The sequence below is a fragment of the Panthera pardus genome, unplaced genomic scaffold (assembly GCF_024362965.1).
Source record: "Panthera pardus isolate Hobbes unplaced genomic scaffold, ASM2436296v1 HiC_scaffold_16, whole genome shotgun sequence".
Taxonomy (NCBI): domain Eukaryota; kingdom Metazoa; phylum Chordata; class Mammalia; order Carnivora; family Felidae; genus Panthera; species Panthera pardus.
The window spans coordinates 14774505-14792525 of record NW_026526721.1 but is presented as its reverse complement, the minus strand read 5'-3'; the positions used below and the strand labels follow the sequence as shown (position 1 = coordinate 14792525).

At 41.7% G+C, this 18021-nt stretch overlaps 1 protein-coding gene and 1 pseudogene across 1 annotated transcript; both read right to left on the bottom strand.

Moving 5' to 3' along the window:
- Positions 1-3870: 3870 nt before the first annotated feature.
- LOC109260465 (40S ribosomal protein S2-like) lies at positions 3871-4742 on the bottom strand (annotated as a pseudogene).
- A 10881-nt stretch (positions 4743-15623) lies between these two features.
- Positions 15624-17727, bottom strand: CLDN8 (claudin 8). The gene has a single exon (XM_019438719.2). The coding sequence runs from the start codon at positions 17542-17544 to the stop codon at positions 16867-16869; it is 678 nt and encodes a 225-aa protein (XP_019294264.1). The 5' UTR covers positions 17545-17727; the 3' UTR covers positions 15624-16866.
- Between the last annotated feature and the right edge of the window lie 294 nt (positions 17728-18021).

The window sequence follows — 18021 nt, the reverse complement described above, 5'->3', positions numbered from 1 at the left end:
TTGACCATTGTCCATTTGTATATTCATTTTCTCACATAGTTGCCTCTTTAGATGTCCATTGTCTGCCTCTTCTCACTAACATGTAAGCTTGGGGCAAACTCAAAGTCAAGTGATTTAGTATGTGAGGTAGAAGTATTGATAGTTATGAATTTTCTTATTCCCAATGACTCACACATATTCCATACTCAATAAACATTTACTGAATGAAAGAATGAATAAAAATGGAGCAGATAAGATCTTACCTATTTTCATGAATGGTTAAATGAAAGGTAAGTCATATTAGGGAGAAATGGAGACTGAATTATTTAATTTAAGTAATTCTTGAAAAGCAAAGATTCAGCAAATACTACCTCTCTCCTCTATTTTACTTATGTAGATACAATATCTCTTGCCTGTGAATGACCTGGAAATAAATGACTGTTAAAACTATGGAGTCTCTAAAGAAAGTTAAAAAAAGAAAAAAGTCCATGTGGTACAAGTCATATTGTGCAACCTTGGCCTTAATGTTAGAAATAGCATTACATTGTTTTGCCTCTAGTAAGGCTCCCTCTTGAAAGCCAAATAAGCGAGAAAAAAAATAGATTTGTGATGAATCCTAAATTTAAGCCATAGTAGTGAATTGTCCCAAACGCCTCTCTTGACCATTTAGCACAGTTCCACATAAACCTCTCACCCTCTCAGTTTACAAGGGTGACTCCAGGTTGGGGTTTTCTTTACAGAGTAAGCCGGGAGCGCCCCCTGGTGTTTGGGTGACATCACTACTCCCTCTTCAGTTCACTAATCAGGGGTTTCTACCTTTCTACAAGGTACCAGTACAGTCTCCTAAGTGTGAGCAAGAGAGAGTTTTGTTTTGTTTTGTTTGAGATAGAGAAATATATGGGGAGAAGGGCAGAGGGGGAGAGAGAGACAGAGAGAGAGAGAGAGAGAAGGAGAGAGAGAGAGGGGATCTGAAGCAGTCTCTGCACTCAGTGCAGAGCCTGATATGGGGCTAGATCCCATGATCCTGGGATGCCAACCTGAAATCAAGAATTGGTCATTCAACTGACAGCTACCCAGACATCCAGAGAGATTTTAGGGTTATAATCTCTGACAATTTGTGACTGTTTTGATTATAGAGAGCCGTTGATCTATTAATTCTCATCTGAGTTCAGAATTCCAAATTTTTTTCCCAAAATTGTATCTTGTCTTCATCCCAAATACCTAAACATCTATGTATAATCTTTAAGACAACACTTACCTTTCAAGAAGGATCATTTGTAATTCAATATTATTGGGAACACTTACACTATTCTGGGCCCTGGTTAAATTCTTGATAGGCATCATTATACTGAATCTTATAAGGAATTAATTTAAGAGGTTCTGTTATTATTGAAATATTGCAAATGATAAAACTGATCATCTAAGAGGCTTAATAATTTGTCCAGGTTTTCACAAGCAGTGGGTAGCAACGGTGAGGTCAGCAGCTAGGTCTGTATAACTTAATAGCCTTGGTAGCTTAACTAGTCGACTTATATGGTCTCCTCTTACATGTTGTATTTTGATTTGTCCAGATTCTTGTCTTTTTCAGGAATAAAGCACTCCTCCCCCACAGCAACATGTATACAGATTCTTTACTCTCCAAGGATATTCATATGATCCTCTTACTTGAAACTAAAGTTTCAACACTGAAGGACATACCTGGTGCTAAGACAGATCAAGTACATAGCTCCCAAGAATCCTGCAATTTCAATCTAAATTTCCTTCACCATCCATTGCCTTATTTTAACGTTTTCTCATATGCTTCAGGCCCAATGCTCTTTTGATCATCACAGAATCCAGCAAGGAACAGCCTTAAGGTTAAAGAAATAACATATATTTTAATTATAAAAAGGCCCTTCAAGGTAACTCAGGTCTCCTTAAAAGTCAAGACTTAGAGTGGTATAAATAGATAGTAGGTGCTTAATTATTTGTTGAATGAATGAATCATGCATGCATGTAATTCTTTCAGGGTAGTCTATAAAATCCCTGAAATTACATGCAGACTTTTCATGTCAGTGTGTATATATATATATATATATATATATATATATCTCATCCTAAAAAAAATTACACACACATACACCATATGTATATGTATATGGTGTATGTGTGTGTAATTTTTTTTTAGGATGAGATATGATGGCTTTCATCAGATTCTATAACAGCTCTGAAACCCATAAAGGCTGAAAGGTATCCCCTCTACTTGCCTGAATAATCCAAGTTGGGTTCACCTTATCCAGACTCAGAATTTACTATTTACTGGTTTTTCTGACATGCTCATGTTAGAGTCCAACAGTTGAGCTTATGAATTTCTTCACACAGACACCACTGTATCCCAGAGCTGACACAGAGTGAGGCTGAGACCCTCCAGTCTGGCCCGGGAGGAAATCGCTGGCACTGAGCTCCGTGCAGACCATCTGCAAATGTTTGATGAATGAAGGACTGGATCTTTTGAATTACCGACCTGGGAAATACTTAGAAAAAGAAAAATTCAGGAGCTTGATGTTAAGCTTAGTGGGAAGGAGGAGAAGAAGGCCACCAAAACCAGAACACAAAAAATAATAAGATCGTTGGAAGGACTTCTTATTTAGGAGTGCCTGGGAGGCTCAGTAGGTTAAGTGTCTGACGTCAGGTCATGATCTCACAGTTCAAGAGTTCAAGCCCCATGCCGGGCTCTGTGCTGACAGCTCAGAGCCCGGAGCCTGCTTCAGATTGGGTGTCTCCCTTTTCCTCTTCTCCTCTCCACTTGTGTCTATCAAAAATAAATAAACATTATTTTTTTTTTAAATAAGAAGAACTTCTTATTTTTAACTGGATTGTAGATGCTCAGAGAGAAGGCTTCATCACTGCATGGGGAGTGTGTTTCTCATAATTCTATCCTCTCATGCCATAATTTTGTTCTCCTTTTCAGCCGCGATAGATAGGATTCTTCCAGCATAAATACAGAAAGTCTCCAGACATTATCTCTCTTATCCCAATAACCAGAAAAAGGTAGATAAATTTAAAAGTCACCATTTATTCTTTTTAAACCCAATGAATATATGCAATATTAGACCTAATTCTGCAGGAGTACATATCTGGTTAGAAATTTGCAAAACACTTTTCTTTTTGCCAGCAAATTCCCATTTCTGTTCCATATCTTTCTCACGTGCACTTGAAGTCCAATTCTGCTGAAATTCTGAAACACATTAATACATTGAGTGAGGCTTTTACTAGAAACAAGTAATAACTCGCACATCTAAAACGAAAGCTTTTTGTCTCTTAAGAAGTGTTGTAGTTGGAAAATAACAGAAAGACCTCAAAAACAAAGAGGAAAACACTGAGAGGTAGAAAACACTTAGCTAGATTTTTTAAAATTCTCATTCACTTTATTTTTCTTGTATAAAACTACGTGGTGGGGGCACCCAACTCAGTGGCTCAGTCGGTTAAGCACCCGACTCGCTTTCAGCTCAGGTCACCATGTCACGGTTGCTGAGTTCGAGCCCCATGTTGGGCTCCCCACTGACGATGCCGAACCTGCTTGGGATTCTGTCCTTCTCTCTCTGCCCCTTCTCTGCTTGCACCCTCTCTCTTTCTCACAATAAAATAAACATTAAAAAACAAACAAACAGGGGCACCTGGGTAGCTCAGCCAGTTAAGCATCTGACTTTGGCTCAGGTCATGATCTCACAGTGAGTTCGAGCCCTGCATCAGGCTGTGTGCCGACAGCTCGGAGCCTGGAGCCTGTTTTGGAGTCTGTGTTTCTCTCTCTCTCTCTCTCTCTCTCTGCCCCTCCCTGGCTCTCAGTCTCTCTCTCTCAAAAATAAAGAAACATTAAAAAAAGATTAAACAAACAAACAAACAAACAAAAAACTATGTGGTGGCCACAGATGGATCCTGGGTCTTCTGCACAGAGACTCTGGTGTGGGTCTTTCCAAGATATTCGGTGAATTCCTGATAGGGAGGCTCAGTGAACAGTCTCTTTCCAGGGTTCGGGGGTGAGATAGCTTTAGGTCTTGGAAATGGAATCAAAAGTAGCCTTAGCAAAGTTGTCCAGGGGGGGCGATGCAGCCCGTGGCCGAGGTACAGCAGACATCAATACCAGCCATCATCAGTAGCTTCCTGAGCACAGGGGTTGAGACGATGCCCACCTCTGCGGGCAGGGATGAGGTACACCAGCACGGAGGCACAGCAGCCAGTCACCTTGCAGGGCACAGTGTGTGTGGCTTGCCCATCTCGTTCCCCCAGTAGCCTTGTCACACAGGGATGATGGAAAGTTTGGCCAACGTGATGGCCCCACGGATGGCAGGGGTTACTTCCTTGGAGCATTTAACACCCAGACCAATGAGTCCATTGTCTTCTCTGACGGCAACATGTTTCGCTAGATTTTGAAACAATGTTGGCTTTCCTTTAATTCTTAGAAGTGAATCAGTAAGTGAATTTGTTTGAACATAGATATTAAGGTAACCAAAAATAAATCAGTTTGTGCTGTTGCCACTGTATGACTACTGACTGAATATTTAAAGGATATTAATTTGAGGCGCTACATTTATCAACATGTCTGGGATACAAACCAACCCCTTCTGCCACCAAAATGGAAGTGATAGTAGTGTATGAGAAGCGAAGGTGACGGAAAAGCCCAGCCTTCAGATTCTGATACATTTACATTTATGTGCTGCTTTTCCACTTCCTTACCCTCTTACCTCTTCCAGGTGGAGCTTGAGGTGATTTCCATATTTGTACATCGCTACGTCTTTAAACGGAAAGTACTACATAACATTTTACATATTATGTATACATACATATGATATATGTAATCAGAAACAGAACCAAATTAACAGATTGACTTTGATTACCAAACAAATAATCAGATTGAATGGATTTTGGATTTCAGCCTCTAGATTCAAAGAAACTCAACACAGAATTTTGGTCTGAGTCAATCCAAGATTTTTTTTTTTTTTTTCATATGGCACATGGTAACCTCCCAATGCTCTGTTACTGAGGGATTTGCGACGCCATGTGTTTGAGACCCCAGGTAATGTAAACTGAGATGGGAGACCAATTTCATGCCACCCAGTGAGTCAGACCGACTTCATAGTCATCCCAGTGTACTGGGTCTGTTGAAGACCTGGCAGGCACAAATCTATGCTTCTGGAAATTTCTCAGTTCATCAGGTTCTCAAAAGATTCGCTATTAAACAACTGTAGCTTACTTGTTTTCTGGGTTTACCACTTGGCTCATTGACCTATATAAATAAAATTCAGCAATTTCTATTACCATTTATGAACTTGGCTCTTACGTAAATGTTCTCCAGATACCTGAAAACATTCTCCAGGTACCTGAGGAAGGGAAACATAAGATATTATTATTGGGTGTCAGAGATACATGTATCCTAAACCAGGTAATATGGCCACAATCATAGATACCTTACCTGTCTGTAAGCCTTTGAAATCTAGTAAAAAAATTTTTCTCAGATTCAGTCTCCAGGATATCATTGTGGGCAGGCATAAATAAAAGCAAGTAGCATGGGAAGACTATGGTTCCAAGATATCACTAAAGTTACCTTCTATCAAGGCCATTGGCAAAAATAAAGTGACATCTGTATTTTTGAACCTGATACCATTCCCTCAAAATTCACAATTTTAGACATTGATTGGGTTCTAAGGTATCATCTAGTCTACCTCATAGGTTTTTATCTTAGCAAAGAAGAAACAGATTCAAGAATTAGATATGTTGCTCAAATCCACACAGCTAGATGGAGAAAGCATTAGAATCCTGACTTCTGGAATGAGGTTCTAGTCTTCTACATTGTGCCCGATAGATTTTTGGTAGAAGGCCTTCTGATTAAACTTTGATTTATAAAAGCCCTCTCCAATTGATTAATGCCCTTTATGTTCTAACTGCTCTTACCTCACAGTGGATTTTGAAATTGGTAAGAATACATGTGAGCAAGACAGTCACTAAGAATGCCTGCCACAATTGCAAGAAAAGTAAAGAAATAAAACAAAATGAAAGAAAGAAAGAAAGAAAGAAAGAAAGAAAGAAAGAAAGAAAGAGGCACCTGGGTGGCTCAGTTGGTTGGGTGTCTAACTTTGGCTCAGGTCATGATGTCATGGTTTGTGAGTTTGGGTCCCACGTCGGGCTCTGTGCTGACAGCTCAGAGCTTGGAGCCTGTTTCGGATTCTCTGTCTCCCTGTCTCTCTGCCCCTCACCTGCTTGCATGCTCTCTCTCTCTGTCTCAAAGACAAATAAAACATTAAAATTAAAAAAAAAAAAGACAAGAAGAAAGAAAGAGAGAAAGAGAGAGAGAGAAAGAGAAAGAAAGAAAGAAAGAAAGAAAGAAAGAAAGAAAGAAAGAAAGAAAGGAAGGAGGGAAGGAAGAAAAAGAAGGAAGGAAGGGAAGAAGGAAGGAAGGAAGGAAAAAATGAATGATTTGACCCAGTCTCCTCAATGGTGATACAACATTTTCTCCTTCTTGGTGTTCATTCTGCAGTGAATTGAGGCAAACACTCTGTGAAAGTATTTCCATTAAGAAGTCAGTAGAACTGAAGTATATTCAGGACAAGTGTCCACAGACTTGATGAAACTACCAGCCTTTATATCAATTAGCGATAATCTACTTTTAAAAGATCCAGAGATCAATGAAGCAAAATAAATAGCCCAGAAACAGACAGTGAGACATGTATGCATTTACTACTTGATAAATAATGCATCAGCAAACTACAGAGGATGGATTATTTAACAAAAGGAGCTTAAAACAAATTAGCTACCTGGGAATTTACAAGCTTATATTTACCTGTTACCATGCTAAAAAAAAAATGAATTCTCTCTCTAAGGAATAAGACAGTTTTTTAAAGGATTAAATGCAAAAATCAAAGTCAAACGATAGAATGGAACAAAAACCTACTTGCTGGGTGTGCTATTGTTTAACCGTAGAACTCAAATATACAACTTATATTTGTTTATTTGATTGAACATTTTTTTTTTGAATTGGGTCTTTACAAAATGCTTTATCAGACAGCTCCTGCTCTTCACTTAATATTATTTATTTTGCTTGAAACGTTATAAACCAGTTGTTTTTATTTCCACAGGTCTGGAAAAAATGGGCACTGATTCCTATTCACCGTCATTTTTTATTCTTTTGTCATTTATCATCACCTTTCCCCAGAGTTTTATCATTTTCCTCAGAATTTAATGATCTTCCCCCACCCCTTCCCACCACAGTTCTGTTCTGATTTTCTGCCATGTTAAGTCAACCATCCACTGTTTTCTATATACTTCTATCCTTAAAATATATTTATTTATAAATTTACTTTTTCTCACTATGAAAATATTTGCTCATTAGAAAATAAAAGTACAAAAAAAAAGAAAATGAAATTACAGAAAAAAATTAAAAGAAAACAATAATCACACATGTTTACATTAAAATTTTTTTTTTTTGATGTTTGTTTATATTGAGAAAGAGAAACAGATCACAAGCAGGTGAGGAGCAGACAGAGAGGGAGACAAAGAATCCAAAGCAGGCTCCAAGCTCTTAGATGTCAGCACAGAGCCCAGCGTGGGGCTTGAACTCACGAACCAGGACATCATGACCTGAGATCTGAGATGGACACTTTACCAACTGAGCCACCCAGGCACACCAACACATGTTTGCATTTCAATCCAATTCTTTCTACATATTTCCTTGTGTGATGTGTGTGTGTGTGTGTGTGTGTGTGTGTGTGAGAGAGAGAGAGAGAGAGACAGAGAGAGACAGAGAGAGACAGAGAGAGACAGACATATGCACAGACATACCATGTCTTATTTAACCTTTCTCCGTGGGACACTTAGATTGTTTCCAATTTTCATCCTTGTAAGTAGTGCTCAGATAAAAGTCCATTTACAAAACATTTACAAACATCTCTATTACCAAGCATAAGTTTCTAGATTATGGAAATTTTTCTCATCTATGGTTTTTCTTATCTCAGCTTATGTCGGAGAAATGTAATTGAAAACAAAATTTTCCAACCCAGAATCTTCTCCACAAAGGTAGTAGAGAAAGAAATCAGTTTCATTGTTGAATAAGCATTAAGTCAGAATATAATGAGCATGACAGGAAATCGGCCAAGGGATTACAAAGACAGAGAGAAAGCTCGCCTTTTTACACAGTCAAGTGAATACCACCCATTCCATACATGTTTTCAAGACAAACAATGAACTATTCCTCATGCAAAAGGATTTCACAACAGGGGTCCCCTTGGTGGCTCAGTGGGTTATGAGTCCGACTTCGGCTCAGGCCGTGATCTCACAGTCCTTGAGTTCGAGCCCCGCATCAGGCTCTGTGCCGACAGCTCAGAGCCTGGAGCCTGCTTCCAATTCTGTGTCTCCCTCTTTCTCTGCCCCTCCCCCACTCACGCTCTGTCTCTCTCTCTCTCTATCTCTTTCTCTCAAAACAGAAAATAAACTTTAAAAAAAATTTTAAAAAAAGGGCTCCAGAACACCTTTGTCACACACAGTTCACCCAAAATTTACCTGGTAATTAGAGAGATAATCTACGTTAGCTAATGACATTATCTGGAAGAGAAACAAACTTCTCCTATTTTTATGATTAGTTGTTTTTCAACTTGGTGCAACCCTGACACTCCCACAGAAAACAGAGATGGGGTGCTGTCTCCCTCATGCTTACATTTAAAAGGGAAAGCCCCCAAGTTCTACGGAAAGACATATCTGGATCACAAAGCAGACAATTTTTTTAAAGGATTTACGCACATTTCGAAGAAAGGAGAAAGCACTTACAAGTTTTCTAAAGCAAATGCTTTAATGCTCTAAGAAAAAGGAGGAGGGAGAAGTCTCTTCCCTTATTTTCAACAGGGAGAAAAAAACCCTCTTCTGTTTTATTTATATTTGTCCTTACACCTGCTTTTGTCCAATAAGAAAGACGTTTCCTTTTATCTGATTTAAAATACAAAACACCTTTTAAAGAATGCCTGCATTTCATGAAGTAAGTCCATTGGAAAGAAAATACTCGCTTCAAATTCTTAAAACTTCGCTTTCACTTAGCGTGAATTGAAGATGGCTCTACTTTCTTTGCCAGCCCTCCCATGGTGCGCTAGAGTTTTATTCTCCATCTTTGACCCTACGATGCCTTTGACCAATTGCAAATGGCGGAAGCTCCACGAGGCTTGTTAAAATACTGCTTTTTACCCTTGGATCCTTAAAGGCCTCATCCACCATGCTTGGTGTCTGACTACCTTGCTGGAAGCACGTGATGAAAAAGCCCTAAAACCACATGTACAGGAAGAGATAGGTGCCCATCTGAATCCAGACCTTGAATCATCATTGCCAAGTGCCAGGCAGTGAGGGAAAGTGTTGTCATGGGCTCTTTGGACCCAAACGACCAGCTACAGTCAGTACTGCAGGCCAGCTGAACCCAGCTGGAATTTCTAACCCACAAAATCATAATATATTAAATGGTTGTTGTGTTAAGTCACCAAGACTTGGGACAGTTTGTCATTCAGTAGGAAACAACCAGAATGCAGCCCAGCACTGAATCTTTTTTTCTTCTTTTCATTCTCCCTTTGATAAAAGTAAAAGCATTATATCAAGATTCAGTGTTCAACCACAGTTGGGCTGTAAGACCAGGCTTCATTGCTCTCGGAAGGCTTCTCTGCTTTAAAGCTGGAGGGCAGTTTAATTTCGAAAGCATTTTTACAATTTAGCACCTAATAAATCACAGTTCCCTCTTCAAAGAGGATTTCCAGATATCTACTCACATCTCTACTTTGGGGGTGGGGGGAAGCATAGGAAAGCTGGCCCAATTCAGAAAAGGAAAAAAAAGACGTAGAAAGACTCATTTATGGTTCTTGCCCAAGTTATATTCTCACTAGCTTGCAGACAAAAACAAAGGAAAAAAAATCTTTAAGCATGGGCTTTCCTTCCCACCATCCCTCCCACACATCATTTGTAAAATACAAAAATTAACCAAAGACAGAAGCAACAAAGCTGATGATTTTAGAGACTGGTAAGTAAGGAAAAGGATGGGGTATCTGGAGAAAACCCAAGTAAGAAGGAGGTGGGCATATGGATGATTTTCCATTTTGTTTTATTGTGTTTGGATGTCTGTTAGTAAAATTTATTTCATCTTTAAAAAAATTAAAAGTAAAACAAGGGGCACTTTGGGTGGCTCAGACAGTTGAGTGCTGGACTTTAACTTGGCTCACGATCTCACGGTTTGTGGGTTCAAGCCCCGCGTCAGGCTCTGTGTGGACAGCTCGGAGCCTGGAGCCTGCTTCGGATTCTGCGTCTCCCTCTCTTTCTGCCCCTCCCCCACTCACACTCTGTCTCTCTGTCTCTGTCTCTCTCAAAAATAAATAGACATGAAAAAATTAAAAAAAAATTAAAACAAGAAAATCCAATTTTTCTTTTAACCCATTGGCAAGAAAGATTGTATAAATTCTTTCCTGAATGAGGAAAATGTTCAGTTCTGACTTTTTGTCTTTTTTTTATTGCATTTTCTTTACAATGGAATATTATTTCTCCTGAGTTTTTGTATTTTTGTGAAAGTTCCTTTCTCTTTCCAATATAGTCGTATGTACTTATTGGCATATGAAGAGGAGTTAGGGAAACGGGCAGGAAATAGGGTTTAGTGATATAGGCCAGAGAGGATTTATGACCCACAGTGATTTGGGGGTTAAGGAAAGGGCCCACAGAGCTCTTAGTCTAAGGAAAACTAAGCTTGCTCTCCAGGTGGAAAGGCAGCCCAGTTGGTGCACATCTGTCTCCCAGCAGGACTGGGTTGACACTGAGCTCGCCTGGTAGGGGGTTGGGGGTACATGGATGCAACCAAAGGGAACCAGGAGAGCAGCTCTGGTTGCTGCTGAACCAGGGCTCAACCACACCTGACCATAAAGGATGATGAGGGCGTTGGAGACCATCAAGGTCTCGGGGAAACAATCCCAGATGGCAAAGAAATGACACAACTAGATTATGGGCACTGGAGCCTGGGGCAGAAGGTCAGAAGAAAAAAAAAAAAAAGTCTGAGGCTGGACTGTTGGATGTTCTTGTTTTCTTCTGCTTTCCATACTAAAAGTGCCAAATTAGCTGCAGGATCGGGAAGGCAGTAGTAGTTCTGAACTCGAACATCAACGGTGACATATTTGTAGTGTTTTCCTGGAGCAAACCGTCCTCCCAGCTCTGGGCCAACCAGTTCCTTCTGTTTATTGCAAGAGTCAAGGCTGACCAAGTCCTCCCTTCCATGTCCCCTCTGCCATTCATTGCTTTAGTATTGCCTTCAAATTAGCTGTCTGAGGGACAGAGTTGTAGGATCCTAGAGGAGCCACAAAATTCCTTTCTCTCACTCACAGGGGAATGCGGGTTTTTCCTGGGAGTAGACTCCTTAGGGTGGGGATTTGCTCTCCTGCTGTCTTTACTCTGCCATCTTCTAACTTCTAGGTGAGTGATAGAAATATTTGATGCAGGGCCTCTGGGTGGCTCCGTCAGTTAAGTACCCGAGTCTTGATTTTGGCTCAGGTCATGATCTCCTGGTTGGTGGGTTCATGAACTCAAGCCCTGCCAGGGGCTCTGGGCTGACAGCTTGGAGCTTGCTTGGGATTCTCTGTCTCCCTCTCTCTGCCCCTCCTCTGCTCATTCTCTCTCTTTCTCTCTCTCTCTCTTTCTCTCTCTCTCTCTCTTAAAATAAAAAAACCTTTAAAGGAATCGGATGCAAGTATGATTTTTTTTGCTCATTATTGTTAAGTAATTTCTCATGACTGATGCAAACTTGCACACTTGGGTTTCTTGTTGTTGCCCGTTGTTTTGTTTGATTTTGGTGTCATTTGCAGGATTTAGCCCCCAACTCTTTTTAGTTTTCCCAGGACCTCAATGAGCCCCTTCTATCTGCAAGTTTGAGCCTTTCATTTTAAACCCTGATTTTTCCTTTTCAGTGACCGCCCATCCTTCCATCGGGTCTTTATTCTTTCTCCGAATTGGCCCCTTCGGTCCTTGAATCGGTTCTCCGGGACCTCTGTGCTTTTCCTCACGGACTGCAGCTTTTCGTCTGTTTGCTCTGCGTTGTGTCCACTTGGCCTTCCAAACATCCAGTTCTTAACCTCAACACGGACTCTCAACTCGCAGTTCCCTGCAGACTTTTTAAACGTGGAAACCATGTTATTGTAATAACAAGGAGACTTAAGAAAAAATTAATGTTTATTCTTGAGAAAGAGAGAGAGAGAGCGAGCACAAGCAGGAGTGGGGCAGGGACACACAGAGAGAGAGGATCTGCAGCAGGCTCTGCACGGACAGCAATGAGCCCATGCGGGACTCGAACTCACGAACCGCGAAATCATGACCCGAGCCCAAGTCCGGCTCTCCATTGACTGAGCCGCCCAGGCGCCCCGGTAACAAGAAGCCTTTGAATCCTGCAATTCGATCTGCAATTCTTTCCTTGTGGAGGTTAAGTTGCCGTAACCACGGCCACAGCACGCCCTAGGGTGACAGCAGTCCTCTCCGTTGGTCAGGGACCCTGCGACCTGAAAGCTGCCATCGCCCTGCGGGGGCCCTGGGAAATCACCTCTGAGCACCCAGCCATTGGCATCCTTACCCTTGGGGGGCCCCGAATAGGAAGGAGCCCAGCCTCTGCGTGAGTCTCCCACAGTCTCCCTGGCCTCTGAGATTATCCCCCTGTGACTACACTGGAGTGCCGATGTCTCCCCTCCTCCCAGGACTACTTGGGTGGCGGGTGGAAGCCACAGGCCCCCCTGGGCCCCCTGCCCCCAGTTCAGAACTTTAGGCCTGGCCTCGGGCCTCAGCGCCAGTGATCCCTTGAGTCTCATTAATCTCCGAGTTGAACACTACCCTGCTCTTTCCTCCTAAACCTGGCGGAGCCCGAAGCTCTGCGGAAAGCAGGCCTCTGGGCTAGGCCTGTTGGCGGGCTTCCAGCCGGGCTGTGCTTTGCACACAGGGGGTGGGGGCAGAGCTGGAAAGAGGGGCTGCAGAGGCACTGTCCCCGCAGCTCTGGGAGGGAGGCTTCCTCAGGACAAGGAACGAGGCCCGGAGAATTTGAAACACAAGGCCGATGACAGGAATCTAGAAAAACACAATGCATCCCAAGGGAAAAAAAAAAAAAATGATGGATGTGAGGGACTAGGAAGCAGCAAATTAGGTAGAGTTTGAGATGGGAGCAAGAGGGGAGGAAAAGTGTAGCACAAACTGGTGAGGAGGTCCACCCTGGGGGTCAGGGAGGAAGAGTGCTGTGGCCAGGGAGGTCCAGGGACCTAGGAGACGAGGTGGTGAGATCACATTTTCCATTCACAAAGTTTAGTCTGGGAGGGATGCCTTTGGGCAGACAATATGCGGGAGAACACGGGCTCTTGAATTAGGGTATATATATTATATAAATATTTATTTATATTTAATGCATACACATCTATTTATATTTATTTGTATATTTATATTTATTATATACAAATGTTTGTTTTTATTTGTTTCTTTATTTACATACATTTATATTTATTTCAGGGGACGATACATATAACATCACTTTGAGACACGGGACGTTACGTATAACATCAGGTTACATATAACATGAGAGACACGGTGTCCTGATCTCATATGTAATTTACAGAATTCTTAGAGGACCGCTATGGTAAAGAAAAAAAGCACCAAACACGTGGTGGGCATGAAGTGAAGGCTATATTTCTTGCGCTTGTCTGTTACTACGAGATCACAGATTCCTTGAAAACAAAAACATCCCTGGATCCCTGAAACTTAGCATAATGCAGCCTGAAAACTGTCTTTGCAGTGCAGGAGGGAGTCATTTGGAATACAGAATCGGTAGAAGGGGTGCCTAGCGTAGGCAACAGGTGGTATAGTAAGAAAGAGGGGGGAAAAAGCTCTAAGCCCTAAAGTAAGGTATCAAACCACGTCCCCTGTGTTCTTTCTATTACTTTACTTTGTTTCTCTATAAAATACAGTATTAAAAAAATTTGGTTTAACATTTATTTAGTTTTGAGAGAGAGAGAGAGAGAGAGAGGGAGGGAGGGTCAGACAGAGGGAGACACAGAATCCGAAGCAGCCCCCAGGCTCTGAGCGTCAGCCCAGAGCCCGACTTGGGGCTCCAACTCACGAACTGTGAGATCATGACCCGAGCCGAAGTCGGACGCTTAACCGACTGAGCCACTCAGGTGTCCTTCCATAAAATACATTATAAAGCTACATTATAAAACATGCTCAGCCTGCCACTAATCGAATCATTTCCTAATTCCAGTGCTTCTCTTTCACAATATGAAAGAAGCCCTTTGGCATGTGAGTTATTTTGGTTTCTGAACATTGACTTTATAATTGTTACCATACTGGCTAAAAACACTGATGTGATACAGTTTGCCATGAAGATTACGAGACATTTCCCTGCCTGTCGGTTATCACCCACTAAGGCATTTGGACCTACCTTATGGCAGTGGAGCATTTCTACAAGGATTATAGGGGGTGAGGGGCATTTTAGGAAGAACTGAGATAGGAATGTGGAGGGCGGCTGGGCAAGAAAACCCAGCAGGCTGTGAGTCTAGAGGACTTTCTTTCTCAACCAGGTAGGAAAGAGATGAGATGACAGTAAACATAGAACACTGGGAAAAGACTTCAAGAGGTGGCACCATTAGAAAAACTAGCAGTGTTATAATTGTGGTAGAGAAAAGAAGTGGAAAATAAAAATTGAGTGTGGGGCATTCAGGAGAGCTTTCTAGGTAAAAAGGGCATTGGTAAAGACCGGTATTTAGAGGATTGGGTTACTTCTCCAAGGTGCTCAGTTTTCCCTGATTTCGGCTCTCATGAATGGTTTGACCCAAGGGGCCAAGCATGCTTAGGATAAATTAGCACTTAGCTATTGCAAAATCACCAACCCCAGAAAAAAAAGAAAAACACTAGAAGTTTTCTCAACTAATACTAGATAAGCATGGCATTTTCACATACAAAGATCCGTTGATAAGCTGAAAGATGCTGAAGAAAATCTACTTTCCCTGAAGAAAAAAAGCATGAGTTGCGAAGTCACATGGTCCTTATTCTTTCTCCTGACTCTACTATGCAAAGTTTTTACAAAAACGACTTAATAGTGGCTTCATAGAAATGGCTTAAACATACATAATATTTACAGTGTATCAATTTGTTAGAACCTACAGCAGTATCTTAATACATTACAAATATATTGTCTGCATCAAAAATTAGTGTATGAATCCAGTGGCTATAAGGAATAATGTTGTTAAACAACATATAGTATTTTATATTCTCAAAAATTAATGACGAGTCTACCTTTATCTTTCAAATGTGGCCTCTTTTTAAAATTGAAGAGTTGAGGGGCACTTGGGTGGCTCGGTAGGTTAGGCGTCTGACTTTGGCTCAGGTCAGGATCTCACTGTTTGTGAGTTCGAGCTCCGCATCAGGCTCTGTGCTGACAGCTCAGAGCCTGGAGCCTGCTTCATAGTCTGTGTCTCCCTGTCTCTCTGCCCCTCCCCTGCTCTCGCTCTGTCTCTCTCTCTCTCTCAAAAATAACATTAAAACAATTTTAATAAAAAAATAAAATAAAATTGAAAAGTTGAAAACATTAGGGTTTTAAAAAACAAGTAAATAAATAGAAAAAAAGAAGAAGGAAAGACATCAAATTTATATAAAAAGCACAATTTATTAATATAAAGGACATAAAGCCGATATGTGTGGTCATTTAAGTTAGAATGTGGATACAAACTTTCAAATTGAAGTGTCAGTTGCATCAACTTTGGGGGAGACTCAAAGCTAGAGTATTTCTATACCTCAGTACGCATGAATAAAAAATAGAACAAGTAAAAAATGTATCTTTGATGGGATCGAAATGACAATTTAAACCTAGCCATCTACACACACCTTAGGAGCAGGAGCAGCTTGCAAAGGACAACCTGGTTTTGTTCCTTTGGGGAGCAACTAAAAACCAAGAGATATTATTTTCCTATCCTGTTATTTATATTGAGAAATGCCCAAAGTCTATAGTCAAACGGCTGTTAAAATATTCACACACATATATGATTTCTCATCAAAATGCATCCTCCTCCAACCACAAAAACTTCAGGGGAAAAACAAAATTCCCTTTCCTGACGTCTTCAATGTTTCTCGGACTACAGTTTTATCTTTCTTCTCAGGATAGCCCTGGAAAAGCAGTCTGAATGCAAAGCTCCTCGACAACAGTATCTGCCTTTTAAAAGATATTCATTTAATATACAAGAAAAGAAAGGCCTCTGGGGAAAGAGGATAAAGGAGTTAGGATTTCTAGCTTGAAAAACAGGATATCAGAAAGCCATTTAGCTTCCTTTACACTGCTGATTAAAACCTCCATTTTAACCTTCCGTAGGAATCGCGCGCATTAATTGCTAAGCTGTTTTTACACAATTAATATTAACCTTCTTCAATCTTATCCCCGATTCCCTTGAAAAGCAATAGTTGAGTTTTATTTATTCAGTGTATTGAATCAGTATTTCATTTAAAATAGAACCATATAAGCCTGTCTCTCTTTATGTGAGATACAGACACACTGATCTCCATACATAACGCCGTGGAGTAGAGAAATCACACTTGTGAAACAAGACAGTCTTTAACAGTGTCATTTTGAAGTAACTGGCGAAAGACAAAGACGCATGAATCATTTTAGAAAACATGTTACTACACTTCCTAGAACAATCAAAGCACGGTGTGTGATATCTCATTCTGCTGAAATAGCTCATAGAAGCCTACATAGCCAAGGCACGGTTCCTGTAATTAGTGTTAGGCAGTTAAGAATGGCAAATCAATGTTCCTTTGGATTCCATTTTTAGAGAACAGCGGTCACTTTAGTCATTGGCATGGCTTTATCGGTCAAGTTAACGACTAGCCACCATACTACACATACTGACTTCTGGAGTACACGCTCGGTGACTTCTTTTCCACGTGATAGCTCTTTTGGGTTGTGCGATGGGAAGGTACGGAGTACCTGTAGCTGCTGCTCTTTTCACCGGCACAGGAGACACAGCAGAACAGTGCCCCTCCAGCAATCAGCACCAGCGCCGTGGTCCAGCCTATGTAGAGAGCCTCTCCAAGCTCGTGTTTTTGGGCCGTCTCCACTATCGGGTTGTAGAACTCTCTGATGATGGAATTGGCAACCCAGCTCACAGGGATTAGCACCAGGAGACCTGTGACGATGAAGATGATTCCGGCCGTCAGCAAGATGTGACCCTTCACCTTCTCGTCGTCCCCGGTGCACCTGGTGCACTTCATGCCCAGGATGGCAGTCACGAAAGCCAGGCAGGACAGCACGGAAGCAGCACACATGAGCCCTCTGGATGCCTGCAGGTCCGGAGACAGCGCCAGCAGGGAGTCATAGACTTTGCACTGCATTCTGATGTTGGCTTGCCTCACGCAGTTCATCCACAGTCCTTCCCAGAAGTTTTCAAACACCACGATGTTGCTTCCAATGAAGGCAGACACTCTCCACTGAGGCATGATGGTGACGGCCAGCGTGCCCACCATGCCAACGCCACCAAGCACCAGTCCAGCGATCTGCAGGGCGTAGGTGGCCATTATCCTCCGGGATGGGTTTTATCCCACTGGACTCCTGAGCCTGCAGGGTTGCTCTGCAGCAGGTTTCTCTGTGCCTCAGGAGAGAACAAGTTTCCTGTAGTAATGAACCCGGAGCCCAGTGGTTTTTCAAAGAGCTTTCTGGCTACTTCTAGCTAGATTTAATCCAGTGTGGGCTGGCTGAGGTCCCCCCCCCCCCCCCCACCACGCGTGCGCGAGCACACACACATTGACTAGGACAGGTAAACTTACAAATCAGGTGGGGCAACTTTCCTGGCCAATAAGTGGGGGGGGGATGGTAACCAGGTGTGTCTAAACCGACAAGAGATACTTGGAATGACTGGCCCTGCACATAAACATTCTTTGTCCTCCGTTTTCCAAGAAGACAGCAGTATGTTTACCCGTGGGCATAATTATGAATGTTTGCACAATCATCGAGAAATGCACCAACCTCTTGCAAACATCAAAGGTGTACTTTGT